At 39.1% G+C, this 17,064-nt stretch overlaps 1 protein-coding gene across 1 annotated transcript in view; it reads right to left on the bottom strand.

Moving 5' to 3' along the window:
• LOC136863927 (RAB6A-GEF complex partner protein 2-like) overlaps positions 1 to 17,064 on the bottom strand; it is a 170,510-nt gene that overhangs the window by 50,661 nt on the left and 102,785 nt on the right. The window contains exons 5-6 of the mRNA XM_068226487.1: positions 16,501 to 16,613; positions 14,932 to 15,084 (exon numbers count right to left, since the gene is read on the bottom strand). Coding sequence (XP_068082588.1) covers positions 14,932 to 15,084; positions 16,501 to 16,613 — 266 coding nt within the window. The remainder of the gene's footprint in view (positions 1 to 14,931; positions 15,085 to 16,500; positions 16,614 to 17,064) is intronic.

Here is a 17,064-nt window from a genome sequence, read left to right as displayed (position 1 = left end):
CACATTTAAATCTTGCGCCTAAAAGAACTCCTCTACAGGAGAAACACTGAACTTGAAGCATTTAAACATTTACTCAGAAGATGTCACTACCATAATTTTGTTATTGTGAATTTTCCAGTACTTAGTGAATTTTAACTTGTTTTTGTTTTCCGTTCATCAAGAAGTTTGGACGCTCTCACATAGATGTCACGGCTAGAAAACTATAATCATGCACCCTGGTGTGAAGTGAAAGAACGTTTTTGAAGAAGTTTTTATTCATAAGTTATTTTTTTACTAAATTATGTTCATTAATTTTGGGTTGGCAATATTGATCTTTCTTTCCGCCAGTTTTGAATTTAGCCAATAATGAATTTTTGTAATTAATTTTCAGCCTATCACAGGCTTCTTCGATTCTGTGTGTAACTTTTATATCCACCAATAAAACCCTGTGGGTGTGTCTTGAAAGGTCTCCAACTTTCCCCGAGGGTTTATAAAATGCACATTTTCACATCTCTTGGCCATTTGATCGTCATCTAACTTAGTGTGTGCGTCAAGCAGGAGGCAGGAGGTGCCTCTTTCCCAGGCAGCAGTTTTTTAGCAAGGTAATGGCCGTTTAACATCTTTCTTTCTTGCTAGCTCCGCAGTTTAACCCGAGGGATAGGTCCGAAATTTTAATATGTAACCAACTTCTCTAATTTGCAAGTTCTGCCGGCTAATGTGAAAATTTCATAAAATCTGTAACTGTAATTCGGGGATAGAGAGTGATTTACCCTCCTGAGCTCCCCTTCATATTGGTTTGAGGTGACAACGTTTTGTAACTGGTTTTCTTCCTTTCCATAGTGTCTTAAATTATTCTTATACAAGTCACCTCCACAGTTTGGGAATAGCCCCTGTTTCATCGGCCTAGTGCCTTTTAGGTTTCAAGAATGCATATTTAGGAGTGCACGTACACGCCTCCATTCAATTTGAGTTTCGGGCCATTTACTTAACCTGCTATTTCTTCTACACAAAGGCCTGGTAGATTGGGTATGCGATACCCGTTTCAAATTTTTGTAAGTTGGGCAATGGAAGGCCAAAAGTGTGTAAGATATTTTTGGTGTCGCCTTGTATAGGCGTGGAAAAGTGAGAGCATGTTTGCTCTTTCTCTAGAGTTGAAAAGTGCCTCTGCGAGGTCTGATATTGTAATTGTTAGAGTAAGGGCTCCATGTATTAGGGGATTTCTGTCCTCAAGTAAAATTGTGTCTTTGTAAATTTTGAGCTGCTCAATAATTGTGAAGCGAGGGGCTGGAAGCCCTGATTATTAAACAGTCACTAAATTTTGGATGTTCTTGCCTTGTATAAACCTTGTCATGGTACCTGAAATGTCATCGTTATTTAACGAAGTGAAAAGTTGTTAAAATTTTGTTGTTGATTTTTGAAATTCCAAAGAAATATAACCTTTGTTAAAGTTTTAAATCCATTCATGAATTTGTACTTAGACCCATTCACCCCGGCACCGTCTTTCACCTCTGCTGATCCACGGGTAGCCCCGTAACAACATTAACAAGCTTCCTATCATTTACTTTAAATAGGACGTAGTATTTTCAAACAAAGCTACATCTACTGAAATTAAATATCAAAACTAACCTATCCCCTTTTGCAACATTAAACACGTTCACACTCACATAATTACATTGAAAACTCTGCACTCATCTGTTTCGCTTAATTATCGCCGCCCATCTTTAGGAAACAGCCGACCCAATCTTGTTCTTAGCCAGCCATATCGATGATGATGCTGCCTTCAGAAAAGACTTCGATCAGTCCTTTTGTTTCCATTGAGGGGTAGAAAGGTGATGTCGTATTTTCCGTTGCTGCTTCCGCTTCCGGATGTCGTCTAAAACATCCCCTCGGTCACGATATAGAAACTAGGTCAAAATCAACCTGCCGGTTACTAGAATACTTCAGCCAGGGGTGTATATATATAAATAAATGCACAAAGTGGGCACTCTTGAACAGTGTGTTATATGGTTTGGCCCTCCACTCCACAGTCACATGCAGCAGATGTACGGAAACCCCATTTCTTTAAGGTGTGACCACACATCCCTTGACCCGTTCTAATGCAGTTCAGCTTCGACCACGTTTGGCAAGGTAGTTGGAATCCCTTTACCTTCTTTGTAGGATCTTCAACCAGGTAAGCATTGTCGGGTCGATGTTCGTTTCAACATTGTTGCCACTTGAAGGTAATGTTGAAAGAACTGATACCTTCTAAATCAACCCAGGGTGGCTTGTGTGATTTCAAACACGTTCTTGGTGGATCCTGCAGAGCATCATACAACGGAGAGTTCTTATGAGAGGTGATCATCATGAGCAAGCTTACCTTAGCTGCTTTCCTCCTCAGATCTTGCAGAGTGATATTAGCTAGGACTGGTAGCCACTGTGTGGGAGCAGATCTAACAGTACCAGTGAAAACAATCATGGTCTCATTGAGTTGCACGTCAGTCTTAGTGGTATGAGCACTGTTTTCCCATACAGGGGCACACTATTCACCAGCAGAATACATAATAGCAAGTGCAGCAGAACGTAGAGTATAAGCGTCTGCACAACAGCAGCTTCTGGCAATCTTGCGAAGTAGATTCACTCTTGAGCCAGGGTTCCTCGATAACTTGATGCACTGTTGTTTGAGTGGCAAGGACCGATCCAGAGTGATTTCAAGATATATTGGATTGTAGTAATAATAATCATTTCGTGTGGCCATTTCTAGGCGGGTTCAGCGCTTGTTATGCTGCCCCTCCGATGAGGGTGGGTGGCTTCTGCCATGTGTAGATAACTGCGTGTTATTGTGATGGAGGATAGTGTTATGTGTGGTGTGTGAGTTGCAGGGATGTTGGGGACAGCAAAAACACCCAGCTCCAGGGCCATTGGAATTAACCAATGAAGGTTAAAATCTCCGACCGGCCAGGAATCGAACCGGGAACCCTCTGAACCGAAGGCCAGTATGCTGACCATTCAGCCAACGAGTCAGACATTCGATTGTAGTTATGAGGTATTTCGATCCATCGATTATTTAGATGGAATGCAGTAACCTCAATCTTGTTCCCATTCAGTCGTGGAACCACTTCTCTTATCTACTCCCGTAACTAGGTCAAATATTTACCATTTATAAAAGGCTGGACTGGAAATTGCAAAGTTTATGCCCTCGGAAAACTATTTACACAGGCAGGCGACTACGCATTTTGAAATGATTAAATGGAACTGTTCTCTCCCTTTGGTAATCGTAAGTTAAATGACATTCTTCCAGTTTTAGAAAACTTGAATAGATTAAATGCAGACCGAGTGTATTCCAACAAAATTTTAAAAGTCCCCACACGATCAATCGCATAAATAAAAACTTCTTCTTACGATGTTACCTGCACAGAATCTCGCCGAATGATAGGGTAACTAACTGACGCGGTCATCGTTTTTATTAACTCGTCCTCGAAGACGCCATCGTATCCTCGATCGGAGCCATCTCTTCCCTAGACCAATGCTTAGCAATATCAATGGTGGCCCTATCGTTTCATTTTTTTTTTTTTTTTGCTAGTTGCTTTACGTCACACCGACACGGATAGGTCTTATGGCGATGATGGGACAGGGAAGAGCTAGGAGTTGGAAGGAAGCGGCCGTGGCCTTAATTAAGGTACAGCCCCAGCATTTGCTTGGTGTGAAAATGGGAAACCACGGAAAACCATCTTCAGGGCTTCCGATAGTGGGGTTCGAACCTACTATCTCCCGAATACTGGATACTGGCCGCACTTAAGCGACTGCAGCTATCGAGCTCGGTATCGTTTCATTGGCTCAACACATCGCGTACCCGACGCTTACTTGAAACATATCTTGAATTACTAGTTTCATTTCCGTATTGATAGTTCACTTATGTATAGACAAGAAAAGGTTCCAACTTATCAATACAATTTTATTATTGTAAGAATTAGCTTACAGGACCAGTTTTGACTTTAAATAGTCATCATCAGCTGTACATGAATACCTTTACATATGTGTCAAGCGTTAGTTAGTATGCCTTATTCTAAAGGGAGATGCGATGGGGATGCATCTTGTCAAAATGTCCAAATTGGGCATGTTGAGTGTAAAATGGTTGTATATTATAATTCAGATACTTAGGTATAGAGCTGTCTCCTTAAGACTAGAATTTGTTTGTGGAACCTAACTTAAGCTTGAATCTAAATTACAAATACATCAAACACATTATAATACACAGTACATGTTAAAATCACACATTAAAATACACAGTACATGTTAAAATCCTTTAAGATAAAGAATATAAAACATTTCATAGAAATGAACGTATGCGTCTTGCGTGTATTTATGTTCTCGTTTTGAGTCCAATGTTGTAAATAAATCAGTGCTTGTGTTCATAGGCAATGCTGTAGTTCTCTTTGGAAGAATTACTGTATATTTAAATGTCTCCACTTGTATGTGGTGAAAAGCCTCTGTTGTTAACAAAATCCAGTTATATAGACAGAGGTAAGTATTTGCAGCTGTGAGTGGAATATTATCTTTAAGTATTGGAGGAGGTTGTGGTCTTGGTTGTATGTAAGTATTTCTTGATGCAGAGTGGTGGCTCCTTCCTCATCTATAACTGTATGCTGATATATATTATCTGTGGAAGACGAAAAAAAATGTGAGTAGGGTTATAAGCCGAAGGAATGCCTGTATGTGTGTGTGTTAATGTGAATGTGTACTTACTATTGGTGCCATGGTTGGGTTGAGTTGGATTTGAGAGCTTGGCGTGTACTGTAACACGTTCTCCTTGGGTTTGTGTCTGCTGCTGAGAAGGGAATGGATAGAGGGATAGGGAGAGTTGCTGTTGTGGGGTTATGGGCGGAGCTGGGCATGTTGTTCGTCGGTACTATGACGCTTGTTATCTTCTGTTTGTTGATTGCTTTGAGATAGTCATTTTTTAAGGCGGGGATGGCTTTTTTGAAAATGGTATTTGTTTTTTCTGTAATTTCATTTATATTGTGATTGGTGTATTGGTCTAACAGTATGTACAACTCGTCTGTTATATTGAGCAAGGGGCCTTTAGGATTTATATTTAATATTTTCCTGTAATTTGCGATGTTCGTGAAGCTGTGTTTATATTCTTCGATGTGCTGGCCTAGTGTGGAAAAATGATTTCGTTTTACGGCATTTAGGTGTCCATTATATCGGATTGTCAAATTTCTACCGGTACCTCCAACATAGCTGGTCTCACAATTGTTACATCTGATACGGTATACTCCTGATTGATCGTACTTGTTGTTACTATTGATTATCTTGGTATTGTGTAAGATGTTAGTGCTATTGTGCATGGTCTTGAATGCCATTTTTAAGTTATGTTTTTGCATTGTTGAAAGCAAATAATACTTAATCCTTTTTAGGTTTGTTTATTTTTGTCAATCTGGTTTTAGGTTGAGATGTGATTTTATGAATAACTGTATTGACCATTTCTTTCTTGTATCCATTATTTTTTCTATTTCGTGGATTAGACGTATTTAATCTTTTAAGTCATCTTCTGTTAAAGGTATATAGCTTTGTCTAGTTTTGTTGTATCGAGATAGTTTAAGGTGTGATTGTTTTCAGTTTCTTTGGTAAATTTTATGCAGGGGTCTATTGTGTTAAGTCTATCCAATATGATATTTTCGTCAGTGGATCTATTATGAATGATGACGAAAATGTCGTCAACACATCTGCACCAAAAGAATATATTGTCTATTTTGCTGATAGATGTGTATTCTAAGTAGTCTATGTAAATTTCGGCCAGTATGCCAATAGCAGGAGACCCCATTGGTAGGCCCTGTTGTTGGTAGATTGTGTTGTAAAATCTAAAATAGTTGTTATTAGTGGCAAATTCAAGTAGCTTCATAAATTCTTCAATTTCTAGAGTGCTTAAATTGCTGTAGTTTCTTAGATTAGATTTGATTATTTCTATAGTTTTCTTGGTGGGAATATTGGGATACATGTTAGTTATATCAAATGATGCAATGGTATGGTACTGCTCTAGACACGAAAACCACTTATCATACAAAATATACAAAAAACCCACACATACATCGAACATGATCAAAATAGATCCCTCCATCCCAATAGTCATAAAAAAGCAGCTTACTGCAGCATGATCTATAGAGCTTTTAATATACCGTTAACAGAAGATGACTTAAAAGAGGAAATACGACTAATCCAAGAAATAGCTAAAAATAATGGATACATGAAAGAAATGGTCAATACATAAATACATACATACATAAATACATACATACACACACACACACACATACATACATACATTATCATTATAGACTGTTATGCCTTTCAGCGTTCAGTCTTCAAGCCTCTGAGAATTTACTAAACGTAGCCACAATTCTCGATTTGCAACTAGTGTTGTGGCCTCATTTAGTTCTATACCTCTTATCTTTAAATCATTAGAAATCGAGTCTAACCATCGTCGTCTTGGTCTCCCTCCATAGCAGAGTCCATTATTCTCCTAGGTAACCTATCCTCCTCCATTCGCCTCACATGACCCCACCACCGAAGCCGGTTTATGCCTACAGCTTCATCCATCGAGTTCATTCCTAAATTAGCCTTTATCTCCTAATTCCGAGTATCCTCCTGCCATTGTTCCCACCTGTTTGTACCAGCAATCATTCTTGCTACTTTCATGTCTGTTACTTCTAACTTATGAATAAGATATCCTGAGTCCACCCAGCTTTCGCTCCCGTAAAGTAAAGTTGGTCTGAAAACAGACCGATGTAAAGATAGTTTCGTCTGGGAGCTTACTTCCTTCTTACAGAATACTGCGGATCACAACTGCGAGCTCACTGCATTAGCTTTACTACACCTTGATTCAAGCTCACTTACTATATTACCATCCTGGGAGAACACACAACCTAAATACTTGAAATTATCGACCTGTTCTAGCTTTGTATGACCAATCTGACATTCAATTCTGTTGAATTTCTTACCTACTGACATCAATTTAGTCTTCGAGAGGCTAATTTTCATACCATACTCATTGCATCTATTTTAAAGTTCCAAGATATTAGACTGCAGGCTTTCGGCACAGTCTGCCATTAAGGCCAAATCGTCAGTATAGGCCAAACTGCTTTTTACATTTCCACCTAACTGAATCCCTCCCTGCCATTTTATACCTTTCAGCAGATGATCCATGTAAACTAAGAACAGCAAAGGTTAAAGATTACAGCCTTGTCTAACTCCTGTAAGTACCCTGAACCAAGAACTCATTCTACCATCAATTCTCACTGAAGCCCAATTGTCAACATAAATGCCTTTGATTGATTTTAATAATCTACCTTTAATTCCATAGTCCCCCAGTATAGTGAACATCTTTTCCCTTGGTACCCTGTCATATGCTTTCTCTAGATCTACGAAACATAAACACAACTGCCTATTCCTCTTGTAGCATTTTTCAGTTACGTGGCGCATACTGAAAATCTGTTCCCGACAGCCTCTCTGTGGTCTGAAACCACACTGGTTTTCATCCAACTTCCTCTCAACCACTGATCGCACCCTCCCTTCCAAGATGCCAGTGAATACTTTGCCTGGTATACTAATCAATGAGATACCTCGATAGTTGTTGCAATCTTTGCTGTTCCCTTGCTTATAGATAGGTGGAATTACTGCTTTTGTCCAATCTGAAGGTACCTTACCAACACTCCAAGCTAATTTTACTACTCTATGAGGCCAATTCATGCCTGCCTTCCCACTATATTTCATTTCAGGTCTAATTTCATCTATTCCTGCTGCCTTATGACAATGGAGTTTATTTACTATCCTTTCCACTTCCTCAAGCATAATTTCACCAACCTCATTTTCCTCCTCCCCATGAGCTTGGCTGTTTGCAACACCACCATGATGATTTCCTTTTACATTGAGAAGATGTTCAAAATATTCCCTCCACGTCTCCAGTGATTCCCTGCGATCTATTATGAGTTCACCTCAATTACTCAAAACACTGTTCATATCCTTTTTCCCTCCCATAATAAGATTCTTTATTACTGTCCAGAAAGGTTTCCCTGCTGCTTGACCTAGCCTTTCCAGGTTAGTACCAAAATCTTCCCACGACTTATTTTTGGATTCCTCAACTATTTGTTTCGCTCTGTTTCTTTCATCTACGTACAAATCCCTGTCTGCCTCGGCCCTTGTTTGGAGCCATTTCTGATAAGCCTTCTTTTTACGTTTACAGGCTGCTCTCACTTCATCATTCCACCAAGGTGTTCGCCTTTTCCCATCTTTACACACAGTTGTTTCTAGGCATTCCCTTGCTGTTTCTACTACAGCATCCCTGTATGCCACCCATTCAATTTCTATATCCTGAACCTGCTTACTGTCTACTGTTCGAAACTTCGCACTAATCATATCCATGTACTTCTGTCTAATTTCCTCATCCTGGATATTTTCTACCTTTAATCGTTTGCGGACAGATTTCACTTTCTCTACCCTAGGCCTAGAGATACTTAGTTCACTACAGATCAGATAGTGGTCTGCATTATCGAAAAATCCACGAAAAACTCATACATTCCTAACAGATTTCCTGAATTCAAAGTCTGTTAAGATAGAGTCTATTATGGATCTGGTACCCCTAGCCTCTCATGTGTAGCGGTGAATAGCCTTATGCTTGAAGAATGTATTCGTAACAGCTAAACCCATACTAGCACAGAAGTCCAGCGAACGCTTCCCATTCCCATTAGCTTCCATATCTTCCCCACATTTACCAATCACCCTTTCGTATCCTTCAGTTCTATTCCCAACTCTAGCATTGAAATCACCATTAGCACTATTCTATCCTTGCTGTTGACCCTGACCACGATGTCACTCAATGCTTCATAAAACTTGTCAACTTCATCCTCAACTGCACCCTCACATGGTGAATACACGGACACAATTCTTGTCCTAATTCCTCCAACTGACAAATCTACCCGCATCATTCGCACAGCTGCAGTCTCCTAAAAAGCATGTAGAAAAAATAAAAAGCATCCCACCTTATAACAATTCACCAACCAGCCATAGTTAACACGACAAACACAAAATTCTCAGAAAAACGAATTAACGAAAGGAAGGCAACGTGATCAATACTATGTTACCGGTTGAGTCCAATATTTCCAAACTCCCCTTAGAATTACAAACCATACCAGGTACAAATTAAAAAAATAAATTACCAACAGTAACCGAGGAATTAAATAAAACTTCTGATTCCAACCCCACAAATCTAATTCAAAGATTGAAAACTAAAATTAGACAGAAACTGATATATTACAAAAACAAAAAAGTTTTTTGCAGATGGGACATTTTCAATACTGGTAATCAACAAGGACCCTACTACTACAATTCAACGAAATTTAAAAACACTAATAAAGAGCTCAACTTTCTTACTCAATGAGCAAGAGCAGCAAAAACTAATCCACATGACCACTAATATTTCCACCGGCGGAGCCTTACCTAAATTACACACGAAAGACACATCCACGAGTCCAATTATCTATTGCAGAAACAGTCCGACTTATAAGACTTCATAGTACATTCATCATTTTCTCAAAAGACATAATAGATTTAACAACAAATCCCCATTAAAGAATCGGTTGACTTTTGTGATATTTTAAAGAAATTCACTTTACTACCCAACCACATAATGTGTTCTTATGATATTACGAACATGTATTCTAACGTGCCGACAAAAGAAACAGCAAACATTATTACGGAAAACCTTTCCAAACACGGTAATCTAAGCATGCTTGAAATAGATGATTTTATTAAGATTCTGAACTTTGTATTAAAGAACAACTATTTCACTTTCAATGGCAAAATTTATCACCAATATGGCCTATTTAATGGGTGACCCATTGTCAGGCATCTTGGCCGACATATACATGGATTCATTAGAACACAAAATAACATCAAAAATAAAGGGACTCAGATTGTGGCTTAGGTACGTAGATGATTCTTTTGCAATAATCGATAATAATCTTAACAATAGCAACAAAATTTTAGATTTTTTAAACACCCTCCACGAAAATATAAAGTTTACCACGGAGGACGAGGTCAATGGATCCATCAACTTTTTTTTAGACATCACAGTAACACACGATAAGAATACATTCGATTTCCAAATTCTTAGAAAACCTACTCATACCCCACAAACAATTAAAAATTCAACAGTACACTCTAACGCCCACAATCAGGTCACTTTCTACAGTTTAATTTACAGAGCCTTAAAAATCCCATTACCGAGCTCGATAGCTGCAGTCGCTTAATTGCGGCCAGTGTCCAGTATTCGGGAGATAGTAGGTTCGAACCCCAAAGGCACACCTTAATCAAGGCCACGGCCGATTCCTTCCCACTCCTAGCCATTTCCTGTCCCGTCGTCGCCATAAGACCTATCTGAGTCGGTGTGACGTAAAAGCAACTAGCAAAAAAAAAAAAAAAAATCTCATTAGACCTAGGAACATAAAAAACAGAAATCAATTATATAAAGAATTTGGCAGAACTTAACGGTTTTGAAACAGAAATAGCTAACTGAATAATTAACAAGATTGAACTTAAATTAGCAATAAACCTCGTCCCAGATAAACCCAAAAATGTAATTTTGCCACTTTCACCTACAATAATCCAGGTATTTACAAGGTAACAAATCCCTTACAAAAGCAAAATATCAATATTGCATTTAGGGCAACAAACACTAACTGCAACCTGTTTCTCAATCACAACACACTAAACTTAAACAGTAGCATCTATTCAAGTTCAGGCATATACAGACTCAAATGCACCCAATGGGACATTTCGTATATCAGACAAACAGGCCGGAGTTTCTTTACAAGATATCAAGAGCACTAGAATGCCAATAATCACAGCAAGTTCTCAGCCATGTGTTCTCACATGAAGGATACAGGGCACTGTTTCACAACTATCGAACAGGACCTTACAATTATTAAAAGAGTGGGCAAAGGAATATTAATGAATGAATTAGAAAGCATTTATATTTATTTAGATCAATACTATAGCAAAAACCTTAATCTGAATGACTTCGTTGAAATAAAAAATCCCTTATATGAGGTTTTGCCGAACTTGTTACAATCACTAAATTTAAATGAAAATAAAATTCTTAAAAAATCTTAAAATAACATCCGTAAAAGCTCCCACCATTAAAGATAACTCCCTCCGTGTCTGCCCCTACTAACCTCCCACAGCCAACAGCACGTAAGCTTAACGCTCCGACCATCTCCTCTCCCACACCACACACCCCTCCCTCAATTCCACACAGATACAATATAAGAAATGCAAGTGTCACTCGTTCTGATGCTGCAAAGGCAACTAGTTCACACCGCAAAAATCAGGAGGGTAAGTAAATGTATACACAATGTTTCCTGCCAAATACTGCAGTCTCTTCTTTAAATATTTAAACTTAATGTCTTTCTACCCTCCTTTTATTACAGATTCTTCACCACACAATCACCAATAGTCGTTCTCAACATTCAAGCTATAGCCCACATCAAGCATGAGCGTTCCCATTTGACTATTAGCACAACGAAGAAAGACTCATATCAGCTAGTAGAGACATACACGGCAACACTCAGCAGTGAACCTTTCATCATTTCTTCAACAAAAAAGAAGACTGTGGACTCACCTCACAAATACGTGTCAAACAACAGTAACAATAACTCCATCAAACACACAGCTGTATACTCTATGATACTAGGCCTACTATAAACATTCTACAAAAATATTTACGACTTTTTTAACTGATTAAGCCACTTAAGGATCATTAATATCTTTCTACGACTTCAAATTTGGGTTGCCTTTAATCAGATTCCTTTCATTTTTGATTTTTAGCCATAGACTTTCTTATCGTTTATGTAAATAAGGACAGTTTGGCTATTTTAAAAATGTTTTAAGGACATCAGTGTAAGATTGCACCAATATTACTCATTTTACTCGAACATATTTTTAAACATGTTTTAATTGTGTAAATTGTATTCTGGGAACTTATAACAAGCTTTCCTCATTTTTATAACACATATGTTTCTTTATGTAACACTTTGACTAGAGTAATCAGGATCATGATCTTTATACATTAGGAATCAGATTACGGCTGATGACGTCCATACAATGGGTGAAACATGTCCCGTTAAATTAGAATGACAAGATGTAAATCTTAATTTTTAAGAACCCAATGTGTATTGTATAGGTGGATCTCAAAAACTTCTGTATCATTGTTGAATTAATGTACATTTCAATACGGATCAGTCATGAGATTTGCAACATGTAAGAGCCTGAATGATGTCACTCAAATGACTGCCATTTCCTGGTCATGTGTGTTGAGCAAAACCAGTTTTTCATCTCGTGTGAAAATTTGGTCAATGAGCTCATTGCCATAATGTTGAAAATATTCCAAGAAAGTTAATTCAGAACCCATCCATTCAGCTTTGTGCCCATCTGTGAGCATCAGTGGTTCTCAACAGGCATTGTGGACCTCCAAATGTTAAGTGATAATTTCAAATGAAACTGTGCAACACACTTCAGGACACTGTGCACGCATCTCAGTAATTGCAAAGCGCAAATTATCTCATATGATGCAATCAACCTTTTGTTTCAGTTCACCGCTGATGAAAGTGGGCAATCTGACCTCTCTGCATCATGAAAGATTATTCTCCCTTGTTTAATTGCATGAACCAAATCCTAACACTGGCCGCTTATATTCTCCACAGTCCCCCATGAATATCAATTCGTCGAATGTTTTCAGCATTCAAAAAATGAATAAATGATTGAATTTCATAGTTTGTGGGATTATCAATATGCCACTTCATTTCTAAAGAACGCAACACTCAACAACTGAATACATTATGTACCCCCAAAATCCACCAAGCAAACGTATGTACGAAAGTCAATAAGTATCTGCATTTTTGCTCTAATTGTCTTTAGGTTGGCTCTATGGCGTTGTGTGCTCACCAGCCGCTAGACGGCACCGTTGTCTACATCTGTGGTGGGTTTCAGCATTATCAGATCAGTACAGCTTGCCCTAATGTGACATAAATATGGCTGTACCACGTTTTGTTTGCACCAAGGAAGAACAGTGTTCTGTAATCCTATTTTTGTGGTCTGAGGGTGTAACAGGAGCATAAATTCGTAGAAGACTTTCAGTACAATACGGGGACAATGTTTTGCAACAGTGAAGTGTTTGCCAGTGGATTGAACAGTTTAAAAGGGGTCACACGAGCGTGAAGGATGAGGAAATATCCGGGCATCCATCTGCAGCCGTAACTGATGTTAATATTGAACAATTGCGTGATATGATCCTGAATAACAGAAGAGTGACTGTTGATGACGTGGCAAACCATATGCACATTAGCCATGGTTCTGCATATGAAATCATGCATAACAGGCTTAACTTTCACAAAATCAGTTGGAGATGGGTTCCAAAACAACTCAATGAAGAGCAGAAGCACAATCGTGTGAGAATCTGTCAGCATCTACTGGACTGTCATGCTAACGAAGGTGAAATGTTTCTGAAACGCATCATCACTAGAGATTAAACATTGGTTCACCACTTCGAACCAGAGAGCAAACATCAGAGCATGGAATGGAAGCATCCCGGATCCCCAGTCAAAAAGAAATACAAGAGTCAACCTTCTGCAGGAAAAGTGATGCTCACAGTGTTTTGGGACCCTCAAGGACCAATCCTGGAACATTACCAGGAAAAGGGGGAAATGTGAACAGTGAATAATACAGTGATATGCTGGTAAAGAAGCTGAAACCTGCAACTAGCAACAAACGCAGAAGTCGATTGTCACAAGGAGTTCTTTTGTTGTATGACAATGCACATCCATATACCGCCACCCACACCACTCAAACTCTTCAGATGCTGCGTTTCAAGGTGTTGGAGTATCCTGTGTACAGTCCTGATCTCGCCCCATCGGATTACCATCTGATTGGTCCACTTAAAAATCATCTAAGAGGCCAACGATTCAACTCCGATCAACAGGTTAAGGTGTTTGCTGTGCAAACAAAAACCTTTTTTGCAGAGGCTATCAGAAAGCTTGTGAAATGGTGGTCCATGTGCATTGAAAAGCAGGGTGACTATGTAGAAAAATGATATCATTAAAAAGTGCGTACACTTACAGGAAGGTGGAGTCAAGGAAAATATGGGTGGAGCCAACTAGCACAACCTTGTTCTATTCTGCCTCCATACAGCAATGTTGTGTTATCTAGCGGTGCATTATACTACTTACTGCACAATATACTCACTACAGCAGTGCTAGGGCCGTTATAATTTGTTAGGTCTCGTATATAAAGCGTGTGAATTCGAGGGACGTAATATTACTGACACTGCAGTTTTAGTCCACTGTCTTACGCCATAATATTGCGACATCTGGACGATTAATGTTAAAGGGTCAGGCAGTTAAATTTAATACACTGCTCAGTAGGGGCTAAAACATTTTGGCTTTTGTTCATTGACTACAACCCTCATATTCTATGTTCCAAATCAAAGTAAAATATGAGACAACAAAGTGATAAAATGTCAGTCAGATATAGTGACACCTTTTGTTACATCTAACACTGATTAAGGACTATGTACTTAAGAAATGTACTTGGATTTTCCAACAGAGTCATATGAACAAAATCCTCAATTACAAATCATGCAAATACCGAACCTAATTTTCATCGGACAAAGCTTCATTAAATATGGTGTAAATGCCAGATATTTTATTTAATTCCTATTGAATTAATACATGCTGCAATATTGAACCATAAATTTATGTTATTTCAATGTATTGCAGATATGCACCAACACCTGTTGTAAAACGAGCTTCTAATGCACTAGGTATTCTAAGTAACAATAAGCTATACATCATCATCCTACATTTGGTTGGTTATACAAATGAATACTTCACAACATGCAGATAAAATAATACAGAAATACCCCACCTGTACGCATTGGACAGTGGCTTCTGTAAAATCAAACATTCCAATAATATCTTCACCCAGCTTATATTTTCGCTTGATTAACCAGAATCGTACCACTCTCCCTCGACGATTTGTAATGTTGTACAAGCACGCTCTCCTCCTGGCCATAACATTCTGAAATAACAATATAATTATAAAGACAACAGTGTCAATTTCAGTCTTATTCAACATCAGTAAATATGTCAGTCTAATAAGCCAATGTTTGTGATGACATCCAAAAATTAAGTTTTCAGTTAGTTCCTACAGAATCAAATTTGAAGACATTTTGATTCATATCAGAGAGATCATTGAAGGGAACATACACTGAGTGGCCTAAAGTCAAGGGAAGGGGTGTCCCATTAGAGAATGTCCCGTGTATGACCCCTGAGCGTTGCGGCTAGCTGAGCAGTCTCCCATAGACAACAGAGTCCTGAAGATGGCAACACGTCGCAAGTAAACAGACAATGAACGTGGGATGTTCATCGGCGCAAGGGTCATAGCATAGCGGAGATTACACGCAAATTTGGGTTTCGGAGGTCGATAGTATCGAGGGTGGATCTTCAATATTGCAGAGAGAATGTTACCATCCGCGTAAACCGCCACACGGGAAGACCACAGGTGTTTAACGAACGGGTGTCACGTCGCCTCCACAGAACCATACTGGGCGCTTGGCGAGCTACTGTGAGTCACATGACTGGCCAGTTAAATTTTGGGAGTCAGGAACCCATTTCTACCAGGACTGTAAGAAGGCAACTACAACACATAGGTTTCACCAGCCGACAGCCAACTTGTGTCCGTTTGCTGACTCCTCGACAAAGAGGTCAAAGACGTACATGGCCCTCTGAACATCGGCAAATAACCATGTAACAGTGACGGTGTGCGGTATGGTCCGATGAATTCCGGTTCCAGTTGTATAGAGTTGATTGGGTACATGAGCCTGTGGCGTATGTCCCATGAAGTTATGGATCCTGTGAGTCAACAAGGTTTTGTCCAGGTGGGAGGTGGTTAAGTTCTGGACTGGGAGGCGTTCTCATGGTCGCAATTAGGCCAACTGTCTGGCTGCAGGGAGCGCTGACAGGTGCACGTTATGTGGACATTCATTCAGATCATCTGCATCCCTTTCTGAACCTAGAGTACCTTGATGTAGATGCCATGTTTCAGAAGGACAATGCGCCATGTCACCATGTCACTGATCTGTGGTGGCACACAGGTGGTTGGAGGAATACTCCAGTAAATTTACAACCATGGATTTTCCCTGCAGATCCCCCCATCTTAATCCAATCAAGCATTTATTGAATGCTGCCGATTCTAGTGTACACTCCATGAACCCTGCACCAACTACATAAGAACAATTGTGGGTAGCAGTGCAAGACGTGTGGGTCCAGATCCCTCCACAATGATTCCAACATTTTGTAGAGTCAGTGCCTGGCCGTATTGCTGCCATTTTGAAGTCTCGCGGATTAGCGACTCATTTTTAACATCACATTCAATGTCTTCCCATGACTTTTGGTCACTCAGTGTAGAGCAGTTTAGCTGTGAAATATTATATACCTGCAGTAATTGAACACCCAATTCAAGAGGAGTCTCTCCTTGTTGAATCTCCAAAAATGGATTACTGCAAGTTAATTTTTCGCTATCACCAAATGCACTGCTTTCTGGCGAACCTGGGAAAAAAACACAAAAAGGTAATGTACTTTTCTATTGGGTATCCTGTTCATCACAACAAAAGCTGAACAAAGGCAAAACTGTCAATCTGCAAGGAAATAAATAGAGAGGAAAAAGCAACAAGTCAAGATAAGAAATAACCAGACCAGACGTAAAAAATTATTTTAACAATATGTAACTGTCAATCAGATGGAATAAGGAAGAGGATGAGTTTGGCAACAGAAAGGAGGCTATGACGGAGGACTTACAAATTAACTGGTGAGCAATATTGAAGAATCTCAAAGTAAGGAGAAAGGCAGAAGAAGATAATCTATTGATGAATTTAACAATAAAATGTTTCGCAGTGGGCGTTAACATGTATGTCACTGAAGAGGCACCTGTGTTGTGTGCATATACATCCACTGTTGTTTCTCTATGTGTACAGAAAAGTTGAAGAGTCACATAAAAAAT

This window comes from Anabrus simplex, chromosome 2 (assembly GCF_040414725.1).
Source record: "Anabrus simplex isolate iqAnaSimp1 chromosome 2, ASM4041472v1, whole genome shotgun sequence".
Classification (NCBI taxonomy): Eukaryota; Metazoa; Arthropoda; class Insecta; order Orthoptera; family Tettigoniidae; genus Anabrus; species Anabrus simplex.
This window is presented reverse-complemented; position numbering and strand designations above follow the sequence as displayed.